Below are 17,174 nucleotides of genomic sequence, written 5' to 3'. Positions count from 1 at the left end.
CAAATGTGTATATACGGACCATACGCCAGATATTAAGGTGCGTCTGGACCAAAGATATTACACATGTGTGTAATATCTTTGGTCTGGACTTTCAAGGCCTAGTGGGATGTCAATCATTCTTGAATGGACTATATATGTATAATAGAAAATTAAGGGTTCAACGACTCATTTATGGAAAAGAACTACTCTTTTATCTCAACCAAGCTTTCGCAATTGTTTTTATTGCTTCTTCGAGGTTTCGAAAGCAAAGAGGAAAGTTCCTCTTTGTTCGAAAGTGAGGTTAATTGTTTCACCGACTTCAACAACGCATAACATACTTCGACAAATTTGAAATTGTGATGAAATACGTAATTACTGAGACTTTTACCTATGGAGGTACTTTTACCTAAGATCAAGGGCGGATTTAGGGGGGGGGCACGGGGGCACGTGCCCCCCCCAGACGGACGGATCTTTCTATACATACTTGAACTCTTAAAAATAAAAGTAAATTCATTTCTCACATTTACTGTTGATTTTTTTTGCTCGTCTGCCCGTTGTGCCCCCCCCCAGAAAAAAATCCTGGATCCGCCCTTGCCTAAGATGGACAACACAGCGGATTTAAAACCATTGAACTCTATGGGAGTTCAATGTTTAAAACCCAAAAATAGGGATGGGCGAAAAATATCGAAATATCGATATTTTTTCAGAAAATTATCGATAAATACCGTCGACATTTTAAATTCCGATACTATCGACTATCGATATCTTTTCGGAGTATCAAATTCGATATTTTTGTGTGAAGGACGTTGATCTGATGTGTATTGTGTGTATAATGGCGGCGAGTTGTGTAATTGAGTTTCACTATGAATCTATAGATCAATGTGGTCAATTTGAGTCTTTGCTTAGATCATTTTTCAGCTTGATCACAATTGTCACATTCGTTCTAAACGAAAAAATATGAGTGTGTACCCATGCACGATCTAAAATTGGACCTTTTCATGCTTTCTGCTTACTCGGGATTACAGTGAAATCAGCGATTTCGATTTTAGTCAATTACAAGTTGGTAGTTAGTTGAATGTAGTTGAATTGCATGTGGTTGTACAACCACGTACGTTTTTCATACAGTTCATTCAGAATACTTTGATAAAACTCACGTTTGGCGAAACTACCGATATATCGAAATATCGATATTTTTTCCTCGATATATATCGATCTCAGATCAATAAAAAACATTTTTATTGATCTGTGATATCGATACTATTGAAAAATATCGATACAATATATATCGATATTTGTTTCACCCTTGCCCATCCATACCCAAAAATCAAAGAGTTAGGTTATGACAGGCGTCATCATTGAACTCTATGGGTTCCCATAGAGTTCAATGGGCGTCATACATTGAACTTTCTTTAGTTCAATGGCGTCATAAGACTCATAACCTCACATTTTCGTAGTGGAATAATATTTGTGTTCTGTGGTGGAATGTGTCAAATTTCCAAATTCAAATAAAAGTGAATGTCTTGATCATTTAATAAAATAATTGAATCAAACATCAACGGGCCTCCTGATATGCATTGAACTCCGTAGGTCACTCATCACTGTCGATATGAGTGAGAAACAGTTAAACTCACCATCTTTCTTAAAAATTTCCAATTCTCCTCTATTTTCAAAGGCATGAGTTGCAGTTGAATGAAGTAATTCTTGTACTGAATTAATTCAAATTTTAGTTTTTGCACTACTGTTGTGACGAAATAATTGAAGGAAAATCAGTGGATTGGAGAAATAACAATGATGATATTGAATGGACTATTGAAGACATTAACAAATCAAAAGCAATAGTCAAAGATTTTTTCCATAAATCTATCATTCATGATAAGTTTGAGAGACCAGAATTAATATCTGAAGCAGTTTTTAATGTGATGCAGAATTGTTATGAAACCCGAAGGGAAAGTATTCAACATAATTTTATAAAAGCACGTTTTATTGAAGCAGAACATAATCTGCTGGAAAATGTAGATTGGAAAATAAAATGGGTATTAGGAAATTCAATGTTGCCCAGCTATAAGGAACCTATTTTACAACTGAATTTAGGTTGTAGTAGAATGAGTTCAATGGGCTCGAAACCTAAACAAAAAATTATTGATTTTGAAATGAATATTGAGCAGGTTGATCATTTGATTACAGTATTAGAAAGTGCTTTAGGGGAATTGAATAATGATGATTAATCAATACATTATCAATACTACAGAAGGAATGAGCTATCAAAGATTAACTCCTTGGTAGTTATACCTACTTTTGGTGGTGCCAAATTCTGAGATTTTTCGATTTGAAACTGTAACAACCATCTTTGTCATAAATATACCTTGAGGATTTGAGCAAAGTGTTGTGTTCTGTTATATTCTTGGTCATTAAGGAAGTGTCAAGTAAATTAATAACTATGTAATGATGAACATGTAATCATTCCAAATGTTACCTGTCGTTCTCTGGAATAAATCTTTTTCATTGTGAAATAGTTATTTAATCAACTAAGTTATTAATGAAAGCGATTAATGATTGAGATATTTTAACGTGCGAGCGGAGCGAGTGCTTGTGATGAGTATCACGCTGTTGTCCTCACGGAGACTTGGATTGATTCGTCGGTTTCCAGTGTTCACTATTTATCGCTGTGACAGAGACTATGAGCTATCTAACACTTCAAGGGGTGGAGGGGTCTTAGTTGCCATCCGCAACGATATAGAGACGACCAAAGTCGATATTCATAGTATGCCTCATACCCATTTTTCTGAACTTTGCTCATTGTCTATTATATTTCTCCAGCCACCACATTGAGAGATTATGGGCTGTAGGGACTCCATTGTGTGTCTTGACTTCCTTTACAACCATGACGTATTGCTCTTGGGTGACTTCAATATTGCCGAGTTCTACGATAACTTTGTTTCCTCTTCCAGCTCACCTCGTTTTCAGAGCATTTCTGACTTGGCTAGTTTTTTCTCGTTGCAGCAGTATAATTTTATACTTAATGACAATAACAGATAACAGACTATTGGACTTAGTAATAAGGATAAATTCAGATGCATATCACCCGACGATATGAATATCAACAAGTGTTACGATCTGAATTGAACTAGCCAATTTGCCATCGTCAAGGACCCAAAATGGAGTACGCTCCACCGAAGAAAAGCAGATGCTGACCATGGTTTCGGCCTCATTTGGCCTCATCAGAGCAACATAGGATGTGGTCCGTATATACACTTTGGTTTCTTCTGGTTAGTAAGTGGGCGGTCCGTATATGTCGAATTCCTGACATTCCTACTTGGTTGAACTGAAAATATAATTGAATGCATTGATGGGGGTGGTCAGGTTGATGTGATAGATTTTGTCGGTTTGCTCTGTTCTAAGCTTGCTCCTTTCGGATTTGTCCATTTGGTGAAGTTAATTCAATCTTATCGTGACATTCGAATAATGTATGTGGAATGTTGCGGCCATAGGTCGCGTGAATTTGTGCAGTGGTCCGGGGTTCCACAGGGAGCAGTTTTGGCTTCTATTCTATTTATTATTATATATTTATCGATGGCCTCACCTTTGAACTTACGCTTTATTTTTCTCTTTATGCCAATGATATGAAGATTTTTTTTTTATTAATTCTTTATTTGATTGTTTGACTCTTCAGGAAAACCCCGAGGCGGTTGTGAGATGGAGTGTTGTGAATAGAATTCCTCTCAATGCTGAGAAATGCGTTATATCGTGCTCCACCAAGAAGAGACTCACTAGAGTTTTTCATTATAACTTTGGTTCAATTGTGTTGGGGAGACCTGAGTACGTCAAAAATCTTTGAGTCACATTCGATAAAAAGCTTTCGTTCAGCAAACACATTGAGATCCTTACTACTGGGGCGAAGAAGAATTTGGGTTTTATTTGTCGAAATCTACGACATTTTTGGACGTGGACTGCATGAAGTCCCTCTATTCCTGCTCAGTGAGATCTGGCCTGGAGTGTGGAGTAGTATGCTTGTGCCGTATGGAACCTACACCATCGTATCTACGCTGAATCGGTTCAAAGGAGATTCTTGAAATATCTTTCCTTCAGACGGGATAAATCTTATCCAACTCGGGGTAACCCTGAGGGTATATTGCTTCTGAGTCATCAGTTTCTCTCTTTGGAAGATCGTCGATTGCTCCACAGTGTAGTGTTTTTGTTCAATGTTCTTCACAAATCCATAGAATGTCCCACTATCTTGCAGAGGCTTAATTTTCGTATCCCCCGTCTGACTGATCGCAGTTAAAGCTTGTTCTACGTACAGTGACTATATATACTGGGGAGTATATAGTCACTGTAGTTCTACGGGCTCAGATCTCGTACTGTCCTTTTGAAGTTTTCACCAGTCAACCATATGATATCGTGTTATTCGTCGGTTGAAGACCAATGTGATGTTTTGGCTCCTTTGACTGAGTACTCCTTCAAAAAGTTGGTCATTCAGGATCTCAGGACCAATAAGTTGTGATGGTTTATAGTTTTTTATTTGTTTTCTTGTTGAAAATTCTGTTTTACCGTTAATTTTGTTTATGTAGATTTTTGTATCTCTCTTTACGCACTGTAAATATTGATTTGTTCACTGACTTCTAATTGTCTTATAATTGAATTTTTGTATTCATTAGACAATGAATATGTTATATTATAATTAAATATATATATATATATATATATATTATATTTCAATTATCTGACCTCATCATCCACATTTTCCATGGGTACATAAGTATTGCGGTTGCAGTGGATGGTCTGTCATAAATTGATCCTTGATGAGATCCCTGCGAAACTGTGAACGCCACTACTTATACCCACAGGGCACTACTGTATGGAGGAAAGTTCCTGAGGTACATATTTTGTTATTTACTGTGTATTCTCAGGTGATTTTGCCTTTACGAATTTGCGCTTTACAAGTACAAATCAATTGGAAAATCGATTTCTTTAAGTGATAAAATAAATCACATCTCAAATCATTCGGCGGCCCATTAACAAACTTGAACAGCTGCATTCAGTTCACACCCTCACCTATCATAAAATTTTTTAGTGTGTTGCTCTTTTTTTTGGAAGTTAAAATATTTTTGGCCTGAATTGATCCCGACCTCGAATTCTTCATCAATGTGTTCAACAGAATCGGCTACTATTTACAACTCGAAATTACTGTCAATAGTACAAAATTTCCAGTAGCTTATGATTCAGGATTTACATGTTTCAGAAAACTTTGCGAGATCAACGATTTGACATTCATTCAATCATATTGTTAGCAATAATTCAGTTATGACAAGCTGATTAGACTTCTCAAACATGTCTGATCAGTAGGAAGATAGATTTATGTTATTCATTATTACTGGCTTATTCAACTATCGATTTTTGAACCACTTGTATTAATAATTTAAGGATGCGTCATGTGATTATTGATGACAAAAATTTTATGTATAATATATATTTATATTCAAAATTTATGAAAAATGCAAAGATAGTGAATCATGAAGTAAGAAAAAGGACACTGAATTAAAACAGATTATAAACACCCTATTCTATATATTTATATTTAAAACACATTCACACATACATTAACACTATAATACACACCATTTTGATGAATTTCTTCCATACACAAATTCATCAAAAAGTTGTGAGTTAAAAATTTAATGAGGTCAAAATGATATGAAAACATGAATATAGTTTCCGTTTAATCTCAATCTATCTTAAACTATCATGAAACATTTTTGGGTTCTAGTGATTAGATGACTCGATGTATAGATCTTTCAGAGCAAAAAATATTACATTCAAACATATCAGAAAATATCAATTATTGCTAAAATTTCTCACTGAACCAAATAGGAATGAATCAGAAATGGTATAAGAGCTGCCTTAGCAGTAGATACATTAAAGCATACCATATAGTATTAGAAATTTTAGGAGAACTGGTAAAATAACATCCTTTAAAATATCTGAAGATTGGATAATGCATTCAGTACTAAAAATCGACTTCCATATTTATGACTGAATAAAATGAAACATATATTCTGATTTTTTGATTTATTGGAATAGCTCTAAAAAAATTGTGACTGTCAAGAGGAGAATTTTCGGTAAATCAGATATACAATTTGACTGTTGACAATTTTTTTAAAGCTCTTCTGTTATAAATAAACTAACGGGGAAAGCAAAATGAATAATCAGAAATACTCATTAGATTTCAAGTAATTTGAAATAGGAAGTTGAATAAAAATAATAATTGAATTAATTCCAAACTTCCCAGATCAATTATGGTGTAACAATTTATTCATAAAAGCTTTTCTAAAATTACTATTACTACATCTAAAAACGGTATTTTACAAATTGTATAAGATAAAAAGTCGAATCAACGACATATAAAACGTTTCAAAAATCTTTTCCACTAAATACAATCAATATAAAATATTTATATAAGAGAGTATTCAAACTTTTGATAATTTCTCTTTTTATTTGCGCTGTTGGACATTCTTGTATCTCTACACATATATGATTTAATGGCAGTTACGATTTTACTCCCCTTGGTCAATTACAGTCACTGCCTAAATGATCATCTGTTCACTGGTTTTTCTTACAACTCCTATCAGTAAATCATATAAATAATATGTATAAAAAATATTAACTGGTGTTTATTGGGCCTCAGACTGTACAGATTCCTGAAACAAAACACCGATTATAAAAATAGATTAATGAAAAGGAGTAAATCCTTCATTCAGGATATTCAATTTGCATAAATGTATTAATGATATATTCTGTATCTTGGGATGCAGAAATTAAGCTATCTAAAAAAGTTGTTCTGAGATATTACAAATCTCTTAAAGCGGCTACACACTGCCCAACTCGGTCGGGCCAACTGTCGGGACGACCAGATTGGGCGTTGCGTACAGACGACATGACCGCCGTCCAACTTTGTCAGTTGAATTTCACTATCGCTAAGGTATACATCGCTCGGATCAATGGTGATGGCCATTTTTGCAGCAGTGAATACCTCTCCAGTCGAAATCTGAATACAGAATAAGCTCGTTTCCATCCGACAGCGCTCCACACGATCCAACTTGATCGGTCGTTCGTGCGGTTGGATGGCTAGGCCGTATGACAAGACCCGACAAATCCTCTGTCGGGTCATAGCTACACACGGACCGATTTCACATCCAACCCGACCTAGTTGGGCCGTGTGTAGTCGCTATTATTTTCGATTTGGTCTAATGTCATAGCATTCAAAAATTGACGAGTGAATGCACCATGTTTTTAGACATCTTAATTGTATCTTTTGTTTGACATTAATTGTCAATACATAGAAACAGAGACTGCATAGAAACGTTGATTTATTTAATTTTGAAATTACCGGATGACAGTTCCTTCTTCAGTAAATTGATCCAAATATGATCTATTCCTACCGAACAATTTGCCAAATTATTATCTTGATCCAATAGAATACACGTAGACTCTTTAATCTTTCGTTTATAATGGTCTGGCTCCGTGATTAAAATTTTAGTGTTATTTCAATCCATCATGTGGTCTCCCGTATTAGAACAAACATGATCTGCGATCTGTGATCGATTAATTTCTCTATTTTTAGTAATATTTTTATGTTCGCGTTTTCTTATTTCTAGAGGTCTGGACGTTTCACCTGTATAAGTTTTACCACAAATACAGGGTATGTTGTAAATACTTATTTTTTGTGAAAGGCCATTAACATAAGGAATTACGTTCAATAAATTTGGTTGTTCTTGACGGTTTGTTGGTTGTTCCTGATAATTATTATGATTTTGGTTAGTCATTTTTCTCTCTAAATTTAATATTGTTTTTTCAATAAAATTTTTCGGGTATTGATTACCCCTAAGAAAATGTTTAAGGAAGTCAATTTCATTATTTCTAATTTCGGGTGTAGATTAAATTAAATTAGCTCTATCATAAAGTGTTTCATTAATACCTCTTTTGTCACTTACTTGGTGATTGCAATAAAAATTCAAATATCAAATATTGGATTTAGTGGATATGTGTCTATATATTTTTGTTCGAAATATTCCATGAATATGTTACTGGTGATAAAGGAGAACCCACAGCCATACCAAATTTTTGTTTATAGAAAACATCATCTAATTGAAAATACAGTAAAATCCGGTTATAACGACATTGAGGGGACCGTGAATATTAAGTCGTTATATCCGATGGTCGTTATAATAAAAATTTTATAAAGAACTCAGAAATAGGATTATCTATGTATTTTATTTTGAGATCGTAATAACTGCATACATAACGAATACATATGCGAGTACATGGATAAGATCATCAAATTCATACTGTAAATAAGTACAAGTTACAACATCGAACTTATTCATGTACATAAACAATTGAACGGTAGTAGGCTTAAAAAAATGAGTAATTTTACTTTGTTTTTGAAATCTAAAATTTTCATAATAGACACGTTCAAGTCTTTGGTCAATCATAGAAATACTGTTCAATAATTTCTGGTCATTTAGTCCTTCATAAGTAACAAATTTTTTCAAAATCGATACTGCGTGTAGAGCCTCGGCACATGATGACGTCGTTATAAACGGAAGAAATAGAACAAGCTTAGAAAATTTTTGTCGCAATAAGCGACTTCGTCGTTATAGTCGAAGTCGTTACGTCCGAATGGTTTTATGTTAAATTACTTAGAATTTCAAACAATTGTCGATAATTTCTTCGTTATATACGGATTTTCGTTATAACCGGTGTCGTAATAAACGGCTTTCACTGTATGTGGAATTCAGGCAAACTTCTAAGATCTCCATTATATTATCAATAATCAATTTTGAATTTTCATAAATGGTTTTATCATTAATCAATTTTGTTCTCACTCTTTCAAGAGTTTTATCAACTGGAAGATTTGGAAAAAGTTTTACTACGTCAAAACTTACTAAGATGTCTGTTGCATTTAGATTAGAATTTCTCAATTTTTCAAGAAAATGTTAAGTATTTTTCAAAGAACTATACTTCATTCAAATTTATTTTAGCAGTCGGTTGGCCATGAAATAATCTTTTCAAGTTTTTGTAACTAGAACGAAGTTAGGTTGGCACTCATGAAATGTCGTTGATGTCATAACGCCGTTGCCACAATTAATATCTATTTTCATTACGAAAATGCCGAAAGTGATTGAAAAATGAGACAGGGTTTCAGGAAGTGCTATTTGGAATTCAGGTCAGCTCATTCAAATAGTTATACCCTGATATTCTAAAATCCACAATACGTCAGACGGTAGCGAACATATTCAATGTAAGAGAATTTATATAATGTTTCATCTGAATCTAAACGACTTATATTTCAGCTGTATATTTCCACAATCAGAAAGATTGTGAATGAAGAGGATGACAAAGAATTTCCTTCTATTGGGAGGACCCAAAAAGGTGGTGGCATTTGAGAATTTTATGTTTGAGTGAATTAATGCGAAATAAAGTTAAGGATTTTCGATAAATGTCATCGGAGAATAAGTTCCCTAAAATGGATTTTTCTATTTTTCATTTGACTTGTCCTATACAATGTAAATGCCTTAAGGTACTAATAAATACCTAATTATTATTATTACATCAATGTATTAAGATGAATAGCCACAAATACGCGCAAGTTGCCCTGTTACTTGTTTATTCATGTGAAATTTTTGTTCAAAGGTGAAGTTCATCTTGACTTGAAACTTCCTTTAATTCCATTTACTTATATTGATGCAAGATGATTTTTGTTGAAGAATTTAACATTCTTGTAATTATCTGTTAATTCCTTCGGGAGATACCCATTCCCAACCACTGCATCATATGCATTTCATCTTCGGGTTAATATTTTTGAAATCTACAAATGATGTAACATATTCAAACTTTAGCCAAAGAAGATAACGAACATTAACTCTGCTCAAGCTAGTGCAAATTATGATATTATACTGATCTTTTGTATTTTCCATGCAAATAACTGGATTTGGTATGCTTTCAATTAGTTTGTATAAACTTCAATTATGTTCGTCACATATTTTCCGAAGAGATTCGACATTGTGATAAAATACGTAATAACAGAAACTTTTACGTAGAACGGCAACATAGCGTTGATTTAAAATCCAAAAATGTTTTGACAAGCTTCATAACCCCACATTTTCGTACTACACAGAGTGAAATGTGTCAAATTTGCATGGCCCAACCGACTGCTAAAATAAAAGTGAATGAAGTATAGTTGATTTTCCTGTTAATGGGTTCAAAAATTGTAATATATATTTAGCAAAATTTTGATAGGGGGATCCGAGTGAACTTACTATTGGTCTCAAAGAAATAAGAGGTTTATGTATTTTAGGTAGGAATTTAATTGGAATATTTTGAAATAATTTTCTTCACTTTATTCTCTGTGACAGAAGTTGGATCTTTTTGGATTTTGGAATATTTACCTGTATCATTAACAATTTCTAAAAGTTTTCTTTTATATTCATCTCAATCCATAATAACTGTTGCATTTCAATTATCCACAGGTAGAATTTTAATGTTATTATAATTTTTTAATGAAGTTATAGTTTTATTCTCAATTTTATTTAGATTTGGTTTATCAAGTAACAATTTATTTAGTACCCTAAATTCATTCGATTTATCAAGCGAAAGTTTTGGGGCTGTTTTTTCAATAGCTGTTATTATATCTAATGTTGAAATGTTTTTTGGAGTTATAGCAAAATTGAGTCCTTTTGATAATATTAATTTTTCATTTTCATTTAAATTTCGTGAAGATAAGTTGATTACCGTTTTATTAATGAAGTTGTTACTGATTTTCGCATTGTTGAAAACCCTGACAAGTTTATTGAGAAATGCAGAATCTTCTCAGAATAAATTTCAATCGGTATCAGAATATCGGGAGATTTAATATACCGACTTCGAACCAGAGGATTTATAAACTCCAGAAGCCCGCTACTTCGCGAGTTCATGAAAACTCTTCTCAAAACGGCCAAGATCTTTTCAGCTTCTTGATGTAAACAAACAACAGTGCTAACTCTAGTTACAAAAACTGACACCGATGGCAGAATCTATTATTTCCTGTTACAGTGACTATATTTCTTGTTATCTCACCTTCACAGAATGTTGAGAACTTATAACCCTCTAGGTTGACGAATTTAGACCCCCATTTCAAGCACATTGGAGATGGTTTCGCACTATTTTGTTTAATTATTTTCATTTTCAATTTTTACAATGATAACACTGGCTGGTTCGAACTTGATGTACTTTTCTGGCATGTAATTTTTGTAATCTTAATTTCTAAATGTAAAATTTCTGTTTAGCTTGATATCAATTTGATCTATTATAATCATGAAAAAGGTGGATACTACGATACTATTTTGGGTTCGTTCTGTTTATATACCAAAGAATTACCGAAAAAATAAATAAATAAGAAGTTTGGAAAAATGTTTTTATCAGAAATTATACTCACAACAGTATCAGCATTTACTTCATTCGACTGACTAATCTCACATATTTCAACAGGATTTTCCGGGGCAATTATCTGAAAAAATTGAAAGATTCATTGAATTTTTTGCATAATTCAGTATTCTGATTCGAATTTTATAATTAAAAACTCATTTCCGTCCAAACATTTTCTGAACTTACATGCAAGCAAAAATACTGTCATGCATCTGTGCACTTTCGAATAATCTAGCCCAAGGCAATACTCCTTATAAAAAAATTTCATCATTCCCTAAGAAAAAGAACCAAGACAAAGCAACAATCTAAATTCTTAACAGGTATGAAACGGTGCAGAAAGATACACAAAAAATTAATGAAATATATGCTGGTATCTACATCAACCTCAATAAAACAATATAGATTCCTTAAAATGTCTAAGCTTTGACTTCTCTGGGAATAAAATTTAATCTTAACACAGATGTTTTCAAATGCACTGAGGACTGGTTGCTTAGTTCGGTATTAAAGTTGCCATTTCCGTTCAATTCTGACAGGTTAATCTAGGATCAATTTAAATCTACCTCAATCCTGAACTAAGCAACCAGCTCCAAATGAAATAAAAATAACCCCTTAACATCGACAGTTCGAAATTTCATTCAACTTATATAATTTGATCATTTAACATGTTTTTTTGCCATCGTTCTGAAGCGAATCAAATCCGTGAGGGGTAATTTCCTCTGGTTTTGTCTAAGCAAAAATAATAAATTCTTACAGGAAAGTCATTTTGCAGAAGTAAAACAGTGTGAGATCCTGATTGAAAATGGACATATATGTGATACAGGTTTTTACTTCTGAAGTTCATGATAACAGAGAAAAATGTGATGCAGAAAAAATAATATTGGAATGAAGGGAATGAATTTGCTGTTCATTAATTGGTCACAAACAGGGGTTAGTTAATAACATGGAAAAGACTAACAAAATTGTCAGATTATTGTACCATATAAATAATTCATTTCAATTTAGTAAAATCCAAGGGAGAAGAAGGGAATAAATAGGATGAATTTCTCATGACGAACCACTTTCTACTGAAAACAAAATATTATGATGTCTTAAAGCAGGACATTTTGAGAAATCATGATTTAAAATCTAGTTCATTCAGTTAGTAAGAGGCATAGGAGGTTAGCACATATATAGATTAGAACCTGGGAAAGCAGAAAAACTAGAATAATACACAAAACATGACAAGACAAAAAGGAACCGGTTATTCGTTCTGTCCAACCACAATTTGATCACTATTCACCTGTTTCAGTGGTCCGTCAAGAGAGGGCGGGAGAGGCGTATCATCACTGTCAGCAGTCGGTGACGTTTTCATTCCATTTGTTGCATTTCCATTGGTAAGGGTGACTTGAAGTTCTGTTTCATTCGGTTTAGAAGTAAGGGGGGATTCAACAATGGGTTCAGAAGGGACATTATCATCAGTTAGTGGATCTGGTACAAAATCTAAGGGTGGCAATGACATGGGTTCCAAAACACTATCAGTAGGTTCAGGAAGAGAAGGAAGGGATTCTGTAGAAAGATCAGCTAATGAATCTGCATTACATAATGGTTCAACTTCCTTTTGAGGTAAAGGAGATATTGATTCAACATTTATCAAACCCTTTTCATCTTTTTCTGGGTTTAATAATTCATTCGAATCAATTTCTACGTTAACAATTGATGAAGATGATTCAGATTGAATATTTACATTTTCTTCTACTATTTTCATTTCACTAGATTCTACTGTTTCAGGAATAGTTGATAAATCAAGACTGGGTTCCTCAGAATATAAATTAGATTCTTGGGATATTGATGATTCTTTTAGATTAAGATTAGATTTCAATTCTTGAAGAGGACCATCATTACACTCAAAAGAAGTTTGTGAACTAAGTGGGTTTGGCACATCACCTGCTGAAGAAACGATAGGTACTTTTTCTTCAATCATTGCGGGAACAGACGTAGCAGACTCAGATTCCTGGTCTTCAATGTTCATTGGAACACGTTCAAATTCTAAATTTGCGATTTCTTGTAAATCAGTATCGGCCAAATTCGATGTTTCAGATTGTTGTTCACTCAGATTCGTTGATGAATTGTTTTCTGTTGTTATTAAAGAATCAATAGAAGTAACATTTTGCGCAGTTTCTGCATTAGATTTGGATAAAGCTTCAACTATAAGAGGGGAAGAGTCGCCGGCTGAAGATAGTTCTAAATTAACATGTTCATTCGATTCAGTCTCATACTTTTGTTCTAAATCGGATTGATCCTGATTATTTTCAGGCAATGAAGATTCGCTTCCTAATGTAATATCTTCTACTGCAGAAGAGATAATAGCTGATGTTTCAGGATGGTTTACAGGAGATTGATTTTCAGGTATCATAGGAGAATTCGAACTTTGAAATTCAGTTTCGTTAGAATTTTCTGGGACTTTGGCAGAAGATTCAGTCAAAGAAGTATCTGTGTCTGGGCAAGATTTGACTTCAGAAACGTCAATGACAGATTCCTCTTTGGGCTTAGGAGGTTCAATATCTACAGACGCTTCAACCATTGTATCATTAGATTTGATAACTTCGATCGGTTCTGTTTGTGGTGGTTCCTCCACAGTTTTACACTGTTCCAGAAGAGATTCAGTAATAAGAGATTTTTCATTTACCAAAATGCTATCATCTTTTAAAGACTCTGCAAAGACCGCCACCTGGGAGGGAGGATTTGAATTTGGTAGGGGAGGAGGAACCTCCTCATTACGCACCTCTTTAACTTCCTCGATGACGGGTGGGGTGGATTTTTCTTCAACTGGGTCGCTTACTTTTTCAGGTTTGTTGCTTGCTTCCAGGTCTGCCGTTTCTTCTCTCTCACCTGCATTTGCCAATTTAACAACAGCTTCTTCACTTGGTTTTTCTGAAATCTTTTCCTCTTCTGGTTTGTCTTTAGTAGTAGATGATTCCTCAATATCAGGATTCTTGGTTATCGATTCTTCTGTGGCAATAGTTTGAGCTTCTTCCACTGAGTTTTTGCTATCCTCATTTTTCTCTGTTTCGGTTGTTGTCTTATTCGTTTCTTCTTCTTTCTGCAAATTAACAAATATTCTGTTTGAAACCTCACATTATATTCATATAAAAGTTAAATTTTCTTAGAGCCGTTTCAGAGCTGGATCAGTTGGAGTTATTGTTGGAATATGTGTACTCAGATGAGCGCGGGTCATGCGACCAATAAAATTCGAATATAAAAACGTATATGTCACCTATATTTCATGAAGACGAGTTTCGAGATATACTTTGTTATTGGACTGTATAAAATTTTACCTACTACTACCCATTAACTAATATCTACCAAATTATTGAAATCGATGATCAATTTTGATGAATCTTATTTCAAGATATGTTACAGGATGATTGGTTAACTTGTACAGGGTGGGCAAAATTGGTAAATTACAACTGTTTCAACCCAACGAGATAGAGGAAAATGCATGTCATATTACGTTGGTCTTTTTTCGAGAAAATAATAATGCCATCAACTGCATTACTCTTTTGTTTTCGAGTTATAGGTCAAAATTAAAATTTCTACTTTGGTCATTATCTCCGTTTCTGTTTAAGCGAGGATGTTGAAATGAAAACATTATACAGACATTTTTTGTTAGCAATCCAGTGGTGTACTATGATTTTTTCCAACAGGTATATTTGCCGAATTATAACATAAGGATGTATTTTTTTTATGAAAACCGTAGTTTAAAATGAGTTGGAAAGACTGAGGGATGTATATATCATACATTTCTGAAACGGTAAAAAAAAATGACGATTCTTTCTTGTTTCTGTTTTCATAAGAAAAAACACAACTTTATGTTATAGCTCAGCAAATAAACCTGTTGGAAAAAATCATAGTACGCCACTGTATTGCTATCAAAAAAGTTGAAATCGCCCAAATTTAAATTTTGGCTTAAAACTCAAACACAAAAGAAGATAGAGGAATGCAGTTGATGGCATTATTAGTTTCTCAAAAAAAGACGACATGAATGGTACATTCATTTTCCTCTATCTCGTTGGGTTGAAAAGTTGTAGTTCAGGTATCACCAATTTTGCCCACTTTGTACACACCTGCAAATCGAACAATCGTAGGAGGATACGGTTTTCAGCATTCTGTTTCTCTGAAAAAGAGATCGGAAATGTGTGATTGTGACCTCATATTTAAAACGAACGATTGTCGAAAAATTTAAAGAAAAACTAAATTCTCCTCTTGATCTACGACTACGTCAAAACAATGCAGTTTTCAATTTTCAACAAGATTTCGAGTGCAAGTCGAATAAAAAAAAATTTCCAGATTTTACGAAAACAACGCAATTAAAATATTGTTTTGTAATTCGAAAGTTCGCCTATTTTCAGCGTATAATCGATTGGTGATGAGAAAAATGGTGGTACATACCTAATTTGAACAATCGAAAATAAGAATTTACTAGATACACAAAAATATCAATTTTCCAAATATTTCCTGAAATATAGAAAGCTAAGAGTCTCTTAGGTAGAGAAAATAAATAGACTGAAGACTTCAAAAAAGGAGCTCTGAAAGAGTACAGGTAACAAAATTCCTTTCATATGAAAATTTACTTATTGGAGAACCCACCTATCCATACGATTCTTCTAAAAAGTATTATGAATAGTTTCTCGTGTTCGCTTTGGCACAGTTCGTTTTGAGGAACCTTGTATATCTACTGATGAATTCATTCATCGAGTTGCACATTATGTTGCTATTTATACCTCACTACCTGAATTCTGAAGAATCTTCGGGATATGCAGCATCGACGTCGAATAGGGGGACAAGATGAAGAAACTGGTTTGAGATGTAGAGAAAAAAGCAGAAATAGGACCGCGCATGGAGTTTGTTGAATCACGGTGTATTTACATAGATTCTTATCGCAAATTATCAGAAGCCACTTGATCTCAAGAACAACTGTTACAGCTAGATAGTAAACCTCTGCGAATTTCGAAAGAAGGTTCATGATTTGCACTCAAATCATTTTAAATCGAAATAAAATATTTGAAGTTATTTGATTTTCGCTCTTAGGAACCATCCTAATGCAGCTTCTATATATTATATGCAGGATGATTCACCGCGATGACCTATCAGACTTTTCTTCGCATTGTTAGATAGCCGTTTAGAGAGCAATTTAAACAGTATACCACAGATTGTGTAGAACTCAACGGTTTATGAGTTATTGAGTTTCTTATGAAAAAAAAAAGGAGTTAAATGTCACATCTTTTAATATTTCTGCTAAATAAGTTTTTTTCACAATTTAAATTTTTACATTACAACACTGTTTGCTGTTTGGACCTAAAAGGGTAAAAGTGTGGAGGGGTTACCTAAATTAATCTGGATACCTAAAACGGAAACTTTCGAGTTATTAAAGAAAAACTTGGAATAAGGGATAAGAGCCATACCGAACCATTACATTGACTACATTATTCTGAGACTTCCGAAAACCATGGAAAAAAACTAAAATTCTTTGTTCCGATAAATAATTTACGTCCAGTTTCATAATAAAATTTAAAGTCACTTTAAGCTTAAAGCTTCCTTTACTGTCATTTTAAGTATGGTTAAAGGAGGCTTTAAAAGAAAAGGGACTTTAGGTTTGATTATGAAACCGGTCGTTAGACATTTAATGAACTGTATATGGTAAATTTTTTATTGGGATTGCTGGGAATTCATGAAGGATCAAAATTATTTATCGGAAC

The 17,174-nt window shown here is 33.6% G+C and overlaps 2 protein-coding genes across 2 annotated transcripts in view; one reads left to right on the top strand and one right to left on the bottom strand.

Annotated features, from left to right (window-relative positions):
* The first annotated feature begins 1,497 nt into the window (after positions 1-1,497).
* Positions 1,498-2,328, top strand: LOC123313399. Its single transcript, XM_044898272.1, has 2 exons — positions 1,498-1,651; positions 1,707-2,328. The coding sequence occupies exons 1-2, from the start codon at positions 1,586-1,588 to the stop codon at positions 2,202-2,204; spliced, it is 564 nt and encodes a 187-aa protein (XP_044754207.1). The 5' UTR covers positions 1,498-1,585; the 3' UTR covers positions 2,205-2,328.
* Positions 2,329-5,527: 3,199 nt separating this feature from the next.
* The window catches only part of LOC123312902 (A-kinase anchor protein 200), a 45,285-nt gene continuing 33,638 nt past the window's right edge, over positions 5,528-17,174 (bottom strand). Inside the window, exons 4-6 of the mRNA XM_044897479.1 lie at positions 12,719-14,518; positions 11,450-11,521; positions 5,528-6,674 (exon numbers count right to left, since the gene is read on the bottom strand). Of these exons, the coding sequence (XP_044753414.1) occupies positions 6,648-6,674; positions 11,450-11,521; positions 12,719-14,518 (1,899 nt within the window). The 3' untranslated portion in view covers positions 5,528-6,647. The remainder of the gene's footprint in view (positions 6,675-11,449; positions 11,522-12,718; positions 14,519-17,174) is intronic.

The sequence above is a fragment of the Coccinella septempunctata genome, chromosome 5 (genome assembly GCF_907165205.1).
Source record: "Coccinella septempunctata chromosome 5, icCocSept1.1, whole genome shotgun sequence".
NCBI lineage: Eukaryota > Metazoa > Arthropoda > Insecta > Coleoptera > Coccinellidae > Coccinella > Coccinella septempunctata.
The sequence above is the reverse complement of the archived record's forward strand: the minus strand, read 5'-3'. Positions and strand labels throughout refer to the sequence as shown.